Genomic DNA, 20,254 nt, shown 5'->3' with positions numbered 1-20,254 from the left:
GATCAAGCGCTGGTGCTCCAAGGCAGTGCCCTTGTGCCAGGACACTTTCCCCTCTAGTTCTGCACACAGGCACTGTCCTGCAGCTCCAGAGAGGATCTCAAAGGAAGGGCCTCAGGCAAACAATCACTGGAAGGTTCTTTATTCTGCTTAAATACACACAGAGAGGACACAGTTCTTCACTGACACACCTCTCAAGGTAAAAAAAAAAATAAAAATACAGACACATACTGAGAAAGGGCACATTGCTTTTTGGGCAATAATTTGAAAGGGAAAGGAAAAATCTAAACCAAATATCCCACATCGACAACTATACCAAATAAAAAAACCCTGAAGACTAGTTGGGTTTGTAATGAGTTGTGTGAAGAGAGAATTGCAGATTAAATCAATCATTTTAATCCTTTTGAAAAATTACCAGACATCAGTTTCTTCAGGGCATTCTTGAGCTCCTTGTTCCTCATGCTGTAGATGAGGGGGTTCACTGCTGGAGGAACCACCGAGTGCAGAACTGCCACCACAAGGTCCAGGGATGGGGAGGAAATGGAGGAGGGCTTCAGGTAGGCAAAGATGGCTATGCTGATGAAAAGGGAGACCACGGCCAGGTGAGGAAGGCAGGTGGAAAAGGTTTTGTGCCATCCCTGTTCAGAGGGGATACTCAGCACAGCCCTGAAGATCTCCACATAGGACACCACTATGAAAACAAAACAGACAAATAATAAAGAGGCACTGACTACAAGAAGCCCAAGTTCCCTGAGGTAGGAGTGTGAGCAGGAGAGCTTGAGGATCTGGGGGATTTCACAGAAGAACTGGTCCAGGGCATTGCCCTGGCAGAGGGGCAGGGAAAATGTATTGGCTGTGTGCAACAGAGCACTGAGAAACCCAGTGCCCCAGGCAGCTGCTGCCATGTGGACACAAGCTCTGCTGCCCAGGAGGGTCCTGTAGTGTAGGGGTTTGCAGATGGCCACGTAGCCGTCGTAGGACATGATAGTCAGGAGATAAAACTCTGCTGAAATGAAGAATAAAATGAACAAGAGCTGTGCAGCACATCCCTTGTAGATGTCCATGTTGTCCCAGAGGGAATTGGCCATGGCTTTGGGCAGAGTGGTGGAGATGGATCCCAGGTCAAGGAGGGAGAGGTTGAGGAGGAAGAAGTACATGGGGGTGTGGAGGTGGTCGTCACAGGCGATGGTGGTGATGATGAGGCCGTTTCCCAGGAGTGCAGCCAGGTAGATGCCCAGGAAGAGTCAGAAGTGCAAGAGCTACAGCTCCCGCCTGTCTGCAAATGCCAGGAGGAGGAACTGGCTGATGGAGCTGCTGTTGTACACCTGTTTCTTGCCACCATGGAGCACTGATCAAGGAGGAAAATGTACACAGTTAGGGGAAACATGTCTGGAACATCAAAGACAGTTTCCATAGTTTTTATTTCCTGGTACAGACACACAGACTTTTCTATTACATCTTGCTTCAGCTCTATGGTTGGATCTCTCAGGGAAAACTAAGTGTTGAAATTTGTTATATCATCAGCATCTGTATTCATAGTGCCAAGTAAAAGGGGATGACATGTTAAAAATGACCGAGACTCAATATTCTGTTAATGGTTTAATTTATTAATAAAATTGTAATTGATTAATAAAATTGAAATCGCAAAGAGCAAAACAGCGCTGGGTGCATGGGGAGTCTCCGTTCCACTCACACGTGCACCTCTAAAACTCTAGAATTACCTTTTATTGATTACAATTCTGTGAATATTCTAAAGGAGGTGGGTTTACATACATATTCATAGGGATTATATCATGTCATTATAATATTCACGATAGGCGGAATCTGGGCGGAGTCTGGGCAGAGTCCTCTTTTGGGGAGATATCCAGGGGTCGTCAGGGGGTCTTTGGATGAAGTAAGAAGTCATCCTCAAGCTTGAAATTTTTACCTTTCTTGATTTTGCTGACTTCATTATATTGTTACAGACCCTAGCCATAACTTTCCCCTTATCTGTTGACTGTGACATCTTTATGTTCTCCTTTTGCAGATATTCACATTCTTTTGGTGACTAGTTGGCCTTGGCAGTGCCTTGTTTTAACAACAAGACTTACACTCCAAATTATCTTCAAGACAGAAGTTAGTCTCGTTAGGGCCTTGTTTTGTTCACACTGAAACAGTGGAAAATTACATGTCTCAACTGCTTTGTCTAGCCCCATATTCACTTCTTTTTCAGTTTAATTCTGAATTTCACTGGTTAGGAATACAAATTCATTAATATATATTACAAGCATTTATTACAGGCTGTGCTGTCACACAGACCCTGATGGACCTGGGAAGGTGATGCTGGATGTATCTGTAGGGTAAAGGAGGCTGAAAGCACTGGCTGAGGTTCCTAGCACAGAGGAGGGTGATGGTGAGGGACTCACAGCCCCTGATCTCACCTCCCCAGATGAGGTTCACTCCCACCTTACCAAGACAGAGAAATAAAGGCACCCACAAATAAAAAGGAATTACAAGAAATTATGGGAACTTTGCAATATTGGCGAAAGCACATGCCTAACCTGTCAATCTTTGCTAAGCCATTGTATGACATAAAAGAAACACCGCCACTGGGAGTGGATTCAAACTCATGATGAGGCGTTAAAACTCCTACTCCTAGAGGCAGATGTTTCAGACCCTGGGACCTCTCCACCCAGACGACTCGATAACAATCTAATGGGGTTTTTCTTCCAGTGCATTACCTTATCACTTTTGGCAACAGGGTCCTGCTGGAGCCACAAGACCCATATCTTTTTATTCTCAGTCATTAAAGGACTCAGAGAAGCGGTATTCAGTCCTGGAAAAGGGTCTGCTCACAGTCAGCACAGCGCTTAATGAGATAAGCAAGACAATTAAAAAACAAAAGGTAATCCTGCAAGGGCCTTTTAAGGTAATTAACCAGGTATTGTCTGGAAAGCCACCTCCCGAAGGAATTTCTCAGAAAGGAACAATTAGGAAATGGTATACCCAGACTGAATATTTTGCTGAACTTTTCCAAATTGAAGAAGGCCCAGATAAACAGTTGAAAATTCAGGAACCGATTGAATCCACAAATGAAAAAGACTTAATAATGAGAGCTCCTAGCCCTATTAAAGAAGCCCCAGAATACAAAAGTGATATGACTACAGCCTGGTTCACAGATGCTTCTTCCCAAAGGGAAGGAAAAGTATGTTATTTTAAATCTGCTGCAATTAAACCTTCCACAGGTGACAAATAATAAATCAAGATGAAGGAAGTGCACAAGCAGGCGAACTGGATGCTGTTTTGAATGTATTTGTAAAAGAAAAAGCCACTAAGGAACCTGTATATATTTATACAGATTCTTTTGCTGTCTTTAAAGGCTGTGTAGAATGGGTGACATTTTGGGAAAATAATAACTGGGAAATTAATAGAGTGCCTGTATGGCATACAGAGAAGTAGAAGGAAATACTACAAAACAAAATCCCAATTTTCATGTAGGCTGGATACCTGTGGGAAAACAGTCTGCGGAGGCTTAAGGATTCCACATGCACATCAATATGATTGTATGAAATCGTTTATTAACAACTTGCACTCACTTTATATAGAGAAGCCTTGTTTACACCATCTTATCATGCAGGTGGCTTTGTATTCCAATTACACATACCATTCTCACAGAAAGATTCTTCTCACATAATTATTTTCCTCTTCTGTTGCCAATTAAGTTATCTCTTTCCCATTAGCTCATTCTCAGAAAGCCTCTAACTAGGCCTCAATAGCCATTAACCCAATGTGGCCTAAATTGAAGTAAGTCAGGATTGCTCACAACCTGTATATTTCTGAACTGTTTCCCCAACAGATACCTGCTCACCAACCTAATATAAAAGATGAAGCAAGTAAATATAATAACCAAGTTGATGAATTGGCAAGAACTAATCTCACTGAAATCAGAAATGCTATCAATCAAGGTGAAGTCTAAGAATGGGGAAAATTAGAATGGCTTCATTGCAAGAGAGGCCATTCGGGTATTTTTGATTTGTATAAAGAAGCACAATCTCGTGGTTGGTCTGTATCACGAGAACAATGTAAAACAATATTTTCTGCATGTGATTTGTGTAAAATTCGGTTGGGAGAACATCCTCTGACTGCTGACTGTTGGGGAAAGAGTTCAGAAATATACAGATTGTGAGCAATCCTGACTTACTTCAGCTTAGGCTACAGTGGGTTAATGGTTATTGAAGCCTAGTTACAGGTTTATAAAAATGAGCTAATGGGAAAGAGATAACTAACTGGCAGCAGAAGAGAAAAATAATTATGTGAGAAGAGTGGTTCAGTGAGAATGGAATGTTGTCATTGCGCAGTATGGTTTGAAATCGGTTTGAGTCATTTACTCAATCTCCTTTGCAACATCTTTTTACTGCTCAATTGTTGACCCCATATGACACAAAAATGCTCATTGATACTCTGTTAACTCCTTCTCAACAACTGCAATTTCATCATGAATGGTAAATGCTGTGTGAAAATGCAGCTGTGATTCCCAGACAGAACACCGATGCATTATACAGAGTGCAAGCACAAATGTTACTCAGTGCTGGTCCTTTTGTACATGTAGATTTGCAGGCATGGTTTCAAACTGAAGTGTTACAGCTTTCACAAGAATTGGCATATAAAGCTTTGCAAACTGTGCATGATCCTGCACAAGCAACCCCCTCTTTTACAAATATTAAACAGGGGGGAGCAGAGCCATGTTCAAAATTTCTGGATCGCTTATACTCAGTGATAACATCACATCTGGATTTGTCAGAAGAGATGAAAAAAAAAAGAAAAAAAAAAGGGGGGGAGGGGAGTTGTGACTTTGCTGTTTTAAGGGTTGGAATTCTGTCTCTAAACAATTTTATTAGGCCTTTTTGGGCCCAAAAAAAAAAAAAAAAAAAAAAAAAAAAAAAGAAAAAAAAAAGAAAAAAAAAAAGAAAAAAAATTTTTTGTATGTTGGCATATGACAATGCTAATGAAAAAACTAAATGTGCATTAGGACTACTCCCAAAAAGGTGCTACAGCAGCCCAATTCTTAGAAGCTGCTTAAGATAAAGCTGCTTAAGGATCATCATTGCAATACAGTTTTCGATATTGATGTAAATTGTGGTGCATGGTACACTGGTGTTTCATACAGAGATAAAAACCTTGGTTGGTAATTATACTTGCAGTTTTGGTTTGGGAAATCGTATCACTTCATTTTGTTTCAGGGTGACTTCAACAGATTTTAGTAGCAATATCATTTCATTTTTGAATCTTCTAGTGGTTGTTGTTAGTTTTTCTTGTATATTGGTGAGGAGTAAGACAGAAACAAAACAAAACAAAAAACACAGTTATGAGAATGAGTATGCCTTTTCAGAGAATAAGAGTTGCTGTGGAGAGTGAGAGATGCTCCTGGTACAGACAGCACCCCCACTCCTGCCTCCGCAGCCGCTTCTCGCCCCCCCGCACACACTGCTGCTGCTCAGAAAATGAGCCCTGCTGCAGACACCACAGCAGAGAAAAAAAAAGTGTGTGTGTGTGTGTGTGTGCTTTTGCTGTTTATAGGCTTAAAATTTTGTCTCTAAGCAATATTATTAGGCCTTTTTGGGCTTCAATTTGGCAACCATGGAAGAAACCAGGACTCCACTGTGCTGTGACCCAGGAGGGGTCTGGGGATGCTTTTGGGGACCCCTGACCAATTTTTGTCAGATAAGCCTCCTCTACCCTCTTGGCTCTATGTGCCAGTGGACACCTGACCTTCCTCATACTACAAAGGTGTTTAAGTCCTTCCACTGCAGTGTGAAATGTGCTTTTCGTATTGTGTTGTATTGATAACAGGCTTTTGTTAATGTTGTAATTCATGTGATCGTTTATATGTTGATTATGGGATCACTCGTCTATATGTTGATTGTTGATTGTGCTATTCTGTTGCACTGGTAAGCAGATGAACTTCCGGTATTTTAAAAACGATGCTAAAAGATGTTGATAGTGTCAGACATGCAGTTTTACAATATCGTGCTGCCACTGACTTTTTATTGTTAGCTTTTAGGTTATGTTTGTGAAGACTTGGATGGAGTGTATTTGCATAAATTTATCTGATCATTCAGAGTCAATTCACAACCAAACATGATTGATTAAGATAACATGAAAAAATTAACTGTTGCATATACTGGGTTAAATGAATGGCTAAGTCATTTAAGGATATGGGTATAGCTTAGAGATTAGTGGACCCGGGACAGATCATTTTGCCCCTTATGCAGGACTATTTGGTTTGGCTACTGCGAACTTCAACGGACCTGCAAATAGCCTTGGCACAGTTTGGCGGGGAAATAACGAATTCTTACCCCTCATATCGCTTGTTACCACTTTTATCTAACATGCAGTGGGAGTCATAGTTTTTTGTCTGACAGTCCAGTGGACGGCATAATGGTCTTTACGGATGCTGAAAAAAAGATCTCATAAAGCTGTTGTTACCTGGGAGGAGACGCCTGGGCAATGGCAAGAACATTTAATTCAAGGGAAGTCATTTGACTCTTTGCAAACCCTTGAACTTACTGTGGTTATTTCGGTTTTTGAAACGTGGAATAATACTGCTGTAAATATAGTCTCTGATTCACTTTATGTAGTAGGTATTGTTTTAAGAATGTATCATGCCATTTTGAAGGAAATTTCGAATAAGCATTTGTATTTCTTATTGCAGAAGTTATTAAGACTCTTAGCAGAAAGAGAACATCCTTATTTTATCACTCATATCTGGAGTCATCTTAGTGACGGAGGTTTGGCTATCGGTAATAACCGAGCTGACCATTTAGTTGCACCAGCGTGGACTGGTCCTTCTGTTGATGTTTTTTCACAAGCTAGACAATCTCATGCATTTTTTCATCAATCTGCTAAAGTGCTAGTGAAGCAATTTCATTTACCTCTGCGGAATGCCCAGGGAATTGTGAAATCTTGTCCTGATTGCCAAAAGGTTGATCTTGGTATTGGAGTCAATCCTAAAGTTTTGAAACCTTTGGAACTGTGGCAAATGGATGTCACTCATGTACAACAGTTTGGACACTTGAAATATGTGCATAGAAATATGTTATAGATACTTTTTCTATGGCCGTTTGGGCCTCTGCTCAGACTGGTGAGGCAACGAAACATTATCAGACATCTATATGTATCCTTTGCTGTTCTAGGAGTATCTCAGTCCATTAAGACAGATAATGGCCCCGCTTATTCTTCTGCTTGTTTTCGGCAGTTTTGTGGACAATGGGGTATTCGACATGTTACTGGTATTCCTCATAACCCTACGGGTCAAGCAATAGTGGAACATTGCCCATTCGGTAGTAAAGACACTCCTTGAAAGACAAAAAAGGGGGGAGGAAGGGAGTCCTTCTCAGGACCGGTTAAGTAAGGCTGTATATGTCATGAACTGTTTAAGCCTTACAGGAGATCGTACAGAACTTCCGATACTGATTCACCAAAAAGCTTTAGCAGACTTTGCTTCGGAACATTCCTACAAAATTTTGGTGGAATTCAAGAATTCCATCACTGGAGAATGGGAAGGGCTGGCAGAGGTGAAACTGACTGGTCGAGGTTATATGTGCTTACTTACAGGTACTGGAGTGCATTGGGTACCGAGCAGATGGGTTTGACCACGGAAACAAATGCTTTTAAATGCGGATTCACAGTGATAATATTTCTGATACAAGTATTTGGTTTGGGAGATTGTACTGATCTATTTTATTTCAGGGTGATTCCACCAGATTTTAGTAGTAATAGTGTTTTGGTTTTCAATGTTTTTGGTAGGTTTTGTTAAATTTTTCTCATATATTGGTAAGGAGTACGATAAAGTCATGAGAATGTTTTTTCAGAGTCCGAGAATTGCTGCGGAGAGAAAGAAGCTTCCCACCCCAACTCTTTCCCCCACGGCTGCTTTTCAACACCCCGTCGCATGGGCGGTGATCGCTGCCAGCAAGTCTGCTACAGCTGCAGTTTCTGCCTCTGCCCCCGCAGATACTGTAGCTGTGAGCCCTGCTGGGAGGGGGAGGAAAGGACACCACATAGCCTCAAAAAAAAAAAAAGAAAAAAAAAAAGTTTCTCTAATGCTTTCTGAAAGGTATGAAGCAGAAGTGGGAAATATTTTTACATAGTTCTGGGCACCAAATGTCCAGGCCTGGATCTTGGTAGGCAATAACTTGAGGGTTACCTGCTACTCATGAAAGCTAGTGATATTTTCTTTTCTTTGACAGGAGATTTTAGCTATCCATGAAATAGAATCTTTTTAATGTGTTAAGCCATATAAAAAGATGAAGACATTTACATATAAAAAAATAATTTAACTTCAATTAGGTAGTGTCACTACTCTGCCTTTATGCAAACTCCAGTTTTTAAAACAACCTACTTTGATGGGCACATTGATTATAATTTGATCTATTATTTAAGAGAAGAGTTTAAAAGATGCTCAAAGCTGCACTGCAAAATACTGGATACTGTGCAGGGGGGTGGTGTGATAGAAAGAAATTTCTTCAAATTTAGTTTGAAACCGTTAGAATACATGATTCGATAATAAAACTTTTTTCATTTAATTCATTAAAAAAAAAAAGAAAAAAAAGGGAAGAGCGTATACCCTCATGAGAAGAAAAAAGAGCGTGACCTCGTGAGAGCACTAATGAGTTATTAATAACATTTTCGATCAAACTGGTCAATGCAACAATTGGGCCTAGAATATAAGGGAAAATTTGAAATTTGGGTTTCTTGCTGCTTCATTTGTATCACACATAGCAAGAGGAAAAGCCTTTGGTAAGAATTGATAAAATCATAAAATACACCAATTAGCTTGTTAGCTTACAGATTTAATTAGGCAAAGCTTATCAGTTATATATGTTATTATTGCTTTTATATTACTAGTATGTTATTATTGCCTTTGTATTAGTATATATGTTATTATTGTTTTTTGCATTATTGGTATGTAATTGCTTTTGTATTAGTATGCTCTTTTTGACAGTGTATCATTAGCATGTTATCTTACGTAATGAAATAAGTCAGAATTGCTCAAAAAACAAAAAGGGGAATATGTTGGGGAAACAGTTCAGAAATATACAGATTGTGAGTAATCCTGACTTACTTCAGCTTAGGCTACAGTGGGTTAATGGTTATTGAGGCCTAGTTACAGGTTTATAAAAATGAGCTAATGGGAAAGAGATAACTAATTGGCAGCAGAAGAGAAAAATAATGATGTGAGAAGAGTGGTTCAGTGAGAATGGAATGTGTAATTGGAATACAAAGCCACCTGCATGATATGATTGTGTAAACAAGGCTTCTCTATATAAGTGAGTGCAAATTATTAATAAACGATTTCATATGATCATATTGATGTGTACATGGAATCCTTATGCCTCCGCAGACTTTTTTCCCACAGCTGGCAATTTACATCTCAGAGATGGTAAAACATTGTGGTCTACTTGGCAAATAGATTATATAGGACCCTTCCGAAGGTCAGGAAATAAACAGTATGCTATTGTAATTGTAGAAGTTATCTCTGGATTAACTTGTGTGGAAGCTTATGCAAAAGCAAATGGAGAAAATACGGTCTCTTTCTTGAGAAAAGTTTTCTGAATTTTGCCTAAACCTAGCAGTATTCAATGTGATAATGGTACTCATTTCACTTCCCACCTGGTCCAGCAATGGGCAAAAAGTGAAAATATTAACTGGGCATTTCATATTCCCTATCTTTCCCAGGCGAATGGCATTGTTGAAAGAACTAATGGGTTACTTAAAAAACTCATTAGGCCTCAGGAGAGTAAATGGGATGAGAGACTCAATTACGCTATTGCCAGGTGGGGCGTGAACGGGTGTCCCAGAATGACAGCATTCTTTCCCCTGTCGCCTAATCAAGATAACAACACTGAGAAGCAGCCTCCCAGGAACTTCAGAGAAACCTTGCAGCCAGGCCAAGCTGTTTGTGTGAATTTACCTAACATAGGTAGAATTTATATAAAATAATTTTATAAAAAAATTATATATATATAAATATATATATGTTTATTTATCCTGAAAACACACTCCCCTAGCCTCAAAATCCACGGGGTTAGGTGACGTGATATGGTGAGGTATATATGATGTGGCAAATGTGTGGTACAAGAGACAGTTTACCACACCCCCCCCCACAAACACACGTCAAAAATGTACTGGCTTTTCAGCCAGGTAAGACGTCTAGTGGGAAGAAGTGTGCCAGGCAGGGCACGATTCCTGGTTGCTCCTTAATGGAAACCTCGGAGATGGAATTGGCCTGCTAAAACAGCACAGATTACAAAAAAGAGCCATACGACACAACCACACCAAATGCAATGTGTGTATATAGGGATGTGTGGATATATATACACATAAAAAAAAATACTGACTCATGAGCCACGGGGTGAAATAATGTAAACACTTTAAAAACACAAAATATTTCTCTTGAATCAATTTTTTTTTCTTCTTCCTGCTCCGTTGCAACCTGCTGTCAATTAACATATCTTTACCTCACCATATGCCTGACAGACACCTAAAAGACAAGATTGCTTATCAGGTCGCCTCCTGGTGCATGGTGGAGACAAAACACAATGAAAGTAGCAGGACACCCAAAAGACAAAAAGATAAGGATGACTCATCTCCGGGAAGTCTGTGTGTATCTGGGACTTCTGCAAAAAAGAGACCCCTCTTCTTTTTGCTGTATAAAAAACCCTAGGAAAAAAAGGGAAGCAGCAGCTTTCCTCTAGACCCCCCCTTCTCTCGGCACTTCGGTTTCCAGCTATGCGGCAGACACAAGGGAGGATCAAAAAACGGAGAACCCAGATCAGCAGAAGCAGCTACAGCAAGAGGCCAGGGACGGTGGATGGTGATAAAACCCCATTGTTCTTTTCTTTTATTTTCTTAATGACTCTCTCTCCAAGGTGACTAATTAGTGCAAAAGCTCTCTTCTTGCAAATTTGATTTTCCTTTTTAAAGGTGGCATTATTGCCTCCTCCCCTAAATAAATCCTTGTAAGTTGTTTAAATCATAAAGCTTGTTATTTTTGAAAATTCATGTGTCGTCTATGAGTAGTGGCTGAATTTTCCTCACAATCAAAATATAAAATAATAACTCGGATCGTAACAGAGGCAGAAGAGAGTTTCAGAAAGGCTTGCATTTTTCAGCTACCCCATCTCTCCCGGGGAATGTTTATGGATGTATCAAACCCTCAGAATTACTGCTGCACTTGGGGAGAACAGACCACGGAAAGAGCATCCTGTGGCTGATAACACAGAATGGGGAGCTGGACTGATGAAAGGGAGGTCAGCTCCCTGCCCAGCTGCACTCAGACTGCACTGCCCAGAGCTTCCCAGGGCAGAGCACAGCTGGACACCTCCTTGCCTGAAACCATCTGCATGGGAGGAGCCACAAGAGCTGTGCCTGCAGCTGAAACTCCCAGTCCCAGCCTGACATTAACAGCAAGAGCAGCTGAGGGGGGCATGGAGAGAGGCAGAGGAAAGGCACTCAGGAAAGCCTTTCCCTCACCCAGCCCTGCACAACCCCTCCCAGATGTTGATAAAGCCTGGCAGGCACCTCCAGCCCCTGGGCAGGGGGAGGTGGGCACAGCACAGCACAGATTCACTTCACCTCTTGTGTGAGCAGATGGAGAAGGAGGTGCCCAAAACCCCAGACCTCAGGGGCTGGCTGAGGGCTGTACTGTCACACAGACCCTGAAAAACCTGGGAAGGTGATGCTGGATATATCTTTGAGGTAAAGGAGGGTGAAAGCACTGGCTGAGGTTCCTAGCACAGAGAAGGGTGATGGTGAGGGACTCACAGCCCCTGATCTCACCTCCCCAGATGAGGTTTACTCGCACCTTACCAAGACAGAGAAAAGTGGAAGTGCATCCTGAGGAAAGCTGAGCTTTCCATCAGGAATCTGTGCCCTGAGAATGTATATGAAAATCCCCTGAAAAATACTCTGGGTATGATCTGGATCCAAGAGCAGTGCTGTCCCACAGAACCCTCTCAAAACCAGAAAGACCCTGCCCTGTGCTCCCTGTCTCCTGCCAGCCACAGCTTCTGCCAGCCCCAGGGAGCTCCCTGGGCAGGCTGAGCTGCCCCTGGCAGGCAGGCAGCAGAGTCCCTGCCCCAGCACACAGCCCCTGGGCTGCAGGACCCTGCTCTGAAGGACAGCCCTGGGCACCCCTGCCTGCACACACCCCCTCAGCCCCTGCAGTCATCCCCAGCAGAAGGCAGCCCCATGCCCTCTCCCTCTGACGCTGCTCCAGGACAGCCCTGCTCTGCCAAAACTTTTCCTCCTGCCCACCAAAATCCTCCAGAAGGATCCCATCAGCTGTAGCACAGGCTGCCAGCTGGAGAAGACACCCTCCAGGAAGCCCAGCTTCACTGCCCTGCAGCCAGAGACTCACCATGACAGAGGCTGTGAAGATTTCTCCCCCAGGCAGCTCTCAGCTCTCCTCCCAGCCCAGGCTGCCTTTCTCCTCTCTCTCCCTCTTCTCCCCTGCCCTGCTGCCTGCAGGCAGTGCCCTCAGCCCTGCTGCGCTCTGCAGAGGAGCTGCTCCTGCCCAGAGTTCTCTCTCTGCAGCACTCTCTGCTTGCTAGCAGCTCTCTCAGTCTCAGGAGTGTGGCCCAACAGCACAGGACCTGCGCCAGACTTTGCCACTTGCTCAACTCTCTCGGGGCTCCCCAGGAATCCAATGTGACACACACTGAAGTCATCGCTTATGTCCCCTCCCTCCTTTCCAGCACAGCCAGTTCCCCTCTAGAGACACAACCTCTGCTTCTCCCACTCTCACACTAGACACCCAGGCAGTGCCTTTTCCTCATCTTCCACTGATAGCCATGGGTGACACTGGAAGTGCCAAGGGGGGTCCTATATGTAGTGAAATGAGGGAGGCTGAGCTCCCATGGCGCAGGGTGCGCTCTAGTGGCACCTCTAATTGGTTTCCCAATCCTGCTCATGGGCAGTTGGGATAGGCCTTCATTGGGCACAGGTGGGCTTGGCACAAGCTCATGCCTCCCACCTTGTAATTAGCCACACCTGATTGCCTCATTGCCTCATTTCACTACATCTAGACATCTGTGGTAACCAGCTCCAGACCCTCAATGTCCTTCTTTTTGTGAGGGGCCTAGGACTGACCCCAGTTTTGAGGTGCAGCCTTACCAGTGATGAGCACGGGGGAGAAACCACCTTCCTGGTCATGCTGCCCACGCTATTTCTGATGCAGCCCAGGATGCTAGTGCCCTTCTTGGCCACCTGGGCACATGCTGGTCTATGTTCCGTCGGCTGTCAATCAGCACCCTAGGTCCTTCTCTGCCAGGCACCTTTCCAGCCTCCCCTCCCCATGTCTGTAGCATTTCCTGGAATTGTTTTGACCAAAATGCAGGTCCTGGCACGTTGCCTGGTACTGCCTCAAACAGTTCACCTCAGTCCATCGACCCAGCCTTTTCCAGGTTCCTCTGTTGAACCTTTCTAGTCTCTGGCAGATCCACACTCCCACCCAGCTTGCTGTCATCTGCAAAGTGCCCGAGGGTGCACTCACCCCCTTGTCCAGATCACTGATAAAGAGATTGAAGCAGAGCAGTCCCAGAACCCTGGGGAACACTACTGGTGTGTGGCCACCAGCTGGACTGATCTCCAGTCACCACAACCCTTTGGGCCCAGACTCTCTCCTCTTTCTCTATCAAGGAGAGAGAGAGAGATTAATAGAGAGCATCTGTTATTCGGTTTAATTGCCGGGCCAGTGTTAAACCGTGACAGATTTATTGGCGCCCAACGTGGGGCACGGGCTAATTGGCTCGAGTCCAGTTTAAAATTTGACTAAATTGCCTGAACAGTTTGAATTCCAACTCCAGTGAAAGAATGGCTTTCCTGAGCTGGAATCAGACCTTGTTCTTTGGAAATTTCACAGGGTTGGAGATTAAACCAATCATGCCGTACCTCTGGTATTTAGGGTATGCGATCTGTCTTTTCGCAGCTGGAATTGCTGTTAATATGTGGTTTTTCTTCCGTAAGAAATGCTTAAGAACCATCGTTGCAATATGGTCCTCCATATTGATGTATATCATGGTGCATGGTGTAGTGGTGTTTCATAGAAGGATTAAGAACTTTGTTGGTAATTACATTTTCAGCCTGCTTTTGAGGAAATACACCACTCTTGGGCTGAGTTCAATGGATTCTTATCAAAATGGCATTATGATTGTTATAGTTTTGAACCTCCTGATTCTTGTGGGCATTGTTGTTCAGGTGTCTGTGAATATTTTCATGTGCTATCATATATTGGTGAGGAGTAAGACAACTACAACTAGGGGAACGAGTGCACCTCGTAAAGAGAGCACCCCCACTCCTGCCTCTGCAGCTGCTTCTCGCCCCCCCTCACGCAAGGGCACAACTCAGATAAAGCCGGCCAGCATTGCCAGCTTATCGGCTACAGCTCCAGTTGCTGTCTCTACTCCCACAGACAGTGCTGCTGCTCAGAAAGCAAGCCCTGCTGCTGCTACTGCTGCAGATACTACAGCCTCTCCCCCTCAGCCCACACAGTTACTTGTTGACCCTGTAACTAGGAGAAAAGGAAAACAATGGAAATCAGAAGCGAGCCTTAACCCTTCCAAGTCTGAACAAGATGACCAGGTGATAGAGGAAATAGAGGATAATGGCTCTCCTCCTAGACCAGCTAGAGCAGCTAGAGCAGAGTCAGATGAGGACTCAGACTCAGAATCTGCTCAGCTCTATTCCATGAGAGACTTGCGTACTCTGAGAAAAGATTTCAGCCGTTTTCCAGGTGAACCACTTCTCTCTTGGTTACTCCGATGCTGGAATGAAGGGGCTGCTACCATAACATTAACTCAGAAGGAAGCCAGGCAGTTGGGATCCCTGGCCAAAGATGCAGGTATTGATCGGGCATTTGGGGAAGTGGCTGGAACTACCAGCCTGTGGAAACGACTCTTGTCAGCTGTAAAGGAGAGATATCCCTATAAAGAGGAGATAGACTGCCCACAGATCAAAGCACGCAGACTTGGAAAAGCTATCAGGTATCTCGAAGAATTGGCTGTGCGAGACGTGATCTATAATAATGATGACATTGAAGATCCCTATCACGTACCATGCCCTAAACCTATGATGCAAAGGTTTGTGCATGCTGCACCACCACCTTTTAAACATACACTATCAGTAATGCTATGGGTTCCTGCAGAGATAGATACAACTGTGGGTGATGTGATTAAAACTGTACGAGAGTGTGAAGATGCTGTCATAGCCCCTTGTCGGGCCTGGGTCTCAGCTATCAAGAGAGCATCCGAGGAATGGCATTCACCCCTTTCCCCTCAGACAGACGGAGGACGCCCCATTGCAGCCATTAAGAGGTTCCCGATAAATCTGTCACGGTTTAACACTGGCCCGGCGATTAAACCGAATAACAGACGCTCTCTATTAATCTCTCTCTCCTTAATAAAGAAAGGAGAGAGAATAAGGGAGAGAGACTTATGGGTTGGAAACTAAACTACACAACTTTAATGAAACAGTAATGATAAATAGGTAAAATTACTAAATATATACAAATATACAGGAAAATGGATACCACATTCCTCCCCCCTCTCTCCCCCAATAACTCTAACGTCACCACCGAGGTTGTAGGGCAGCCCTGGGAAAGTCCAGGCTGGACTCCTGGAGTCGGCAGCAGTTGGGAACCGGAGGCAGGAACACACAGATATGGGCTGGCACGGATCAGGACCACAGGCAGGCGAACGGACGGGATCCTTCCAGGATACCGGGTGAAGGAAGGGAAGCAGGAAATCAGGAAATCCGGAAGTCTGGAAATCTGGAAATCCGGAAGAGATCTGGCTCGGCCCTCGTGATGCCTCAAATTTATATTGAGTGTGACGTATATGGGATGGAATACTCTGTTTGGTCAATTCTGGTATCTATCTTGTCTGTTCCTCCCCAAAGGAGGGTTCAGGTGGGACCTCTGTATCCTCCTGGACGGTAAAATGTTTTCCTCAGAGCTGAGCAGTGTCCTTGGCTCTGCATACCAGTCTCTAGCAGTAACTATAAACATCAAGTGTTATCAATCCTAGAAGCACACACTATCTGAGAAACTTAGCTAAAAGCAAAAGTACAAGACAGAAAATCACCTTTATCCTGGCCCAAACCAGGACATTTTTGAATTTAACCTTCATCAGTACACAAAGCAAAATATCATCATATAATGAGATATCGCAATCCTAGGATGAGCTTGATGAACTGGTTTCAATGCTGAATGCAAAAGATCCTGACAAAATTGTAGGGCTGTTTTTCATACCCTTTGGCAATGCTACCCACTCATACCTCCCCATAGGAACTTGACAGTTTACCAAAGGAACCAAAAATGGAAAATGTTTACAGTCATCTTCATGCAAAGGTCTCTTCCACGCTCCAGGAACCTCCAGAACTGTTCCTTCTTTGCTATACTGTATTTCCAGCAGACGCGTGGGAAGGTGAAGTGAGAACAAGGTCTCAGCTATTGTAGTTATACTTCATCTGCCTCTTCATCCTTGATGGGTCCTCTAGAGCCATGTTGGTGCCTCCTAATAGGACCATACATGTTTTGACATCCCAAAGATAGAAGCAACTTTTGAAAAATCAATTCTTGTAATTAGCAATAGGGAGAACAAAAAGATCAAGGATTTTGTCCCCTTCATAAAAGAGAGAAAAGGAAAAATGTAATTATAAATAATGTCCAGGAGATGACATCCAAAGGATGGAGATGTCTCCTGCACTGGTTTTTCATAAGAGAAATAGTGAGAACAGTAATTATTAACAGTCTGCACGAGGTGGCACACGAAGTACAGAGGAGACGTTCATGCTGGCTGCAGGTCCCAGGCCAGTGTCACCATCACTGTCACACAGCACAGCCCAATGATGCCCTTGAGCAGGCTCCAGAGCTGTCAGCCAGCAAAACAAGGAGAGAGGAAGGTGTGAAATCCAACAGCTCTGTGCTGCTGGCACTGTGCAGCTGCTCCCCCACCCCAAAGCACTGCCTAGTGGGACAGCCTGACCTTTTATTGGCCACAGGTGGAGACTATTTTCATTTGGGTTCCCTGGCCCCCACCTCCCCCTTTCCCCTCTTCACTTGCAAAGCCCCCAGGCAAACCCAGCACACCAGGGCCAGTGGGAGGCACGGAGGGCATGGCTGGCACCCGTGAGCCAGTGGGAGTGGGTGTCCCCACTTTCTGTGTTTTCTTCCGAAGCGAGGACATTCTGTCCATGCTGGGTGATGCCAAGAACGACCATTCTCTTTCTTAGGGGGAAATGCAAAGTGCAGCCTGCAGGGCGTTTTTGATGGCAGTGCAGAAAGAAGCTGCCATAGGAAAGAGAGGCTGCTGCGGGCTTTTGGAAAGGGACACTTGTCATGCATTGCTCCTCCTGCCCCTAAGGGAAGGTGTCCTGCAGGCAGGGCAGGAACGAGCTGGAGTGTTGGACATAAAAGGCTTTTCTTCACTGTCCATGTCTCTTTCAGAGACACTCTGCACCAATACCAATCGAATATACAATCCTAAACCGAAAAAAAATAAAAAGGAACTTTTGTATAGTTTTGTTAGACTCTCTTTTTAATCTTTTTCCACACTGGAAACTCTCCAATTATCTGTGCAAGTCTTGAACACAAAAATACCACAGGGTAAGATATGGCTGCTAAGTTCTGTAATGGGCCCCATGGTGCCAGTGGGACTGAGTCCATGATCCTCAGGTACTGACAGGACACTGAAAAATAACCCTCTTAAGAAGTTAAAGCCAAAACAAAACCCCAAATTATCTTGAAGTATTGATTGGCTCCATTGGGTCCCATTACTGACAAAGCATCCCCAGAGACTTGTTAGAGAAGGTCACTGGAGGCCATGATTGCAGGGAGACAAAGGTTCTGTAAAGGTGGCTCTGAAGGCACAGATATTTATTTATTTATTTGTTTGATTATGTATGTATGTATGTATTTATTTATTTATTATTTTATGGATCAGTCAGGCCACAGTCTGAACCCCAGGCAATGGGAAATCAGAGCCCATAGTTCTCTTTTAGGTCAGGACTCTTCCTGAGGACAGCAGGGTGTGAAGATGAGCAATAAAAACTGTAGGAAAAATTCACAACACCTCCCAACTACCCCAAGAATGGGCAAGGAAAAAAACAAGTGCAGAACCTCAACATAAACTTCTGCCTGGTGGTGGTGATACAAGTGACCATTTCTAAAGTCACCTTTCCAGACACAGACTGTCCAGACAAAGGCCATTCCTATTCCTCTCCAATTGTCCCCTTCTCCTACTCTGTTCACTCAGATGCCTCTCCCCTGGGTGCTGCTTTGAGCAGCAGGTTGTTCAAAGCTCACCTGTCTTTCAGCAGCCTGATTGTCTCTTTAGCCACCTCTGTCATGATGATCACATCTCTCTTTTCCCATCTGTCTCTCTAAACCATTTCTCCTCAGATTCTTCTTCACTTTCTCCGTTTGACTTTTCTTGGCTGGCACAAAGGAAAACTCCTGCTGTGCCTGTGTGCAGTCAGTTCTCTAAGGAGAGCAGGTGGGAGGTGGTGCAGTGGAGCTGTAACCTCCAGCTGAAGAGAGGAGTGGAGAAGTCTGATGCAAGGACCAGGGATGGAAGTCCCAGGTGGGACATGAAAGCAATCGTGGGGTTGAGGAGGTGAGAAGTTACTGCCACAGTGTAAGACCTCAGGGAACTTCTATCAGAAGAAAAGAGTTTTCATCAATCACAATATAGCATGTTCCTCCTTTACTACAGTGGGAAAACCTCTGCAATTATCTGTACAAGTCTTCAAGATGTGAAGAACAACCTATGAAGAGACATGGCCCTTTAGTGCTCTCTGTATTTCAGTGAGCCCCAGGGTGTGTTTGGTGCTGAGTCCATGATTCTAAGGTGCTGAGAGATGAATGAAGAAACTGCTCCAGAAGTCAGAATGGAACCTGAAAGTACCTTGAAGCATTGATTGGCCCCACTGAGGGCCACTGCTGCCAGAGCCTCCCCATGGCCTTGTTAGAGCAGATCACTGGAGGCCATTATTGAAAGGAGTCAAAGGCTCTGTAAAGGTGGCTCTGAACCCAAGGGTTTTTCATTATTTATCTATTAATGAAACAGTGAGGACAAATTTGATCTCCAGGCAATGGGAAGACAAAGCCCATCCCTCACTTGTGAGTCAGGACTCTTCCTGGGGAGAGTGTTAAAATTAGTAATAAAAAGAAAAATTCTGACACATCCTGAGCTCCCCAATAAGGGGAAAGTAAGTCCAAGGCCTCAGGATGAAATTACTCCTTGTAGACCCTTGTGGTCAAGGCAGCCGCCATGTCTGAGATGACAAAGCCCTTGATTCTGCTGGTCCTTTCAGCCTTCCAGAGCCCTTTTCCACCTCTCCTGAAGGCTGGCCTACACTGTCCATGTCTGCAGCTCCTTCTTTATATCGATTTAAAAGGGCTTTAAACTTAAGGACCTGGAGGGGGGAAACCAAGATGGCAATGATCACCCCACCATCACCAATACAACTGATCTGGGACTAAACCAGGACTGTTGACCCCAGGAGTCCAACCTGGACGTTTCCAGGGCTACTCTGAAGCTTTGGTGGTGACGTGACAGTTTTGGGGGGTGAGGGGGGAAGAACATGGAACCATTTTTCTGTATATTTGTATATATTTAGCAATTTTTCCTTTTTATCATTACTGTTTCATCAAAGTTGTGTAGTTTAGTTTCTAACCCATAAGTATCTCTCCCTTATTCTCTCTCTTTTCTTTATCAGGCTGGGCAGGGTGATTAATAGAGATCTGTAATTTTGTTAATTGCCAGCCCAGCGTAAAACCCTGACAAATTTATTGGCACACAACCTAGGGCTTAAGCTAATTATCTAAAGCCCAGTTGAAATTTCAACTCATTTATATGAATAGTTTAAATTTTTACTTCAGTGTGAGGATGCCCAGATGGCTCCGCTGACTGGGAATCAAACTATTTTCTCTGGAAATTTCACACGGTTGGAAATTAAACCAATCATGCTGTACCTTTGGTATTCAGGGTATGTGATCTGTGGCTTTTTATCTGGGATTAGTGTTGCTCTGTGGTTCATTCTTAGTAAGAGCTGCTTACGAACAGTAGTTGTGATATGGTCTTCAACAGTGTGGTACATGCTACACTGTTTTTTCACACACTTAGGAGATACACATAGTATACACATTTCATACACATAGGAAATATCCCTATTAAGTGGAAATAGACTGCCCACAGGCCAAAGCACCCACACTGGA

The 20,254-nt window shown here is 43.9% G+C and overlaps 1 protein-coding gene across 1 annotated transcript; it reads right to left on the bottom strand.

Moving 5' to 3' along the window:
* Positions 1-386: 386 nt before the first annotated feature.
* On the bottom strand, positions 387-1,322 carry LOC115600110 (olfactory receptor 14J1-like). The gene has a single exon (XM_030468339.1). It carries the CDS (start codon positions 1,152-1,154, stop codon positions 387-389), a length of 768 nt encoding a protein of 255 aa, XP_030324199.1. The 5' UTR covers positions 1,155-1,322.
* Positions 1,323-20,254: the final 18,932 nt, after the last annotated feature.

The sequence above is a fragment of the Calypte anna genome, chromosome W, assembly GCF_003957555.1.
Source record: "Calypte anna isolate BGI_N300 chromosome W, bCalAnn1_v1.p, whole genome shotgun sequence".
In the NCBI taxonomy this organism is placed as follows: domain Eukaryota; kingdom Metazoa; phylum Chordata; class Aves; order Apodiformes; family Trochilidae; genus Calypte; species Calypte anna.
Note: the sequence above shows the minus strand (reverse complement) of the source record. Positions and strands in the feature narration are given on the sequence as shown.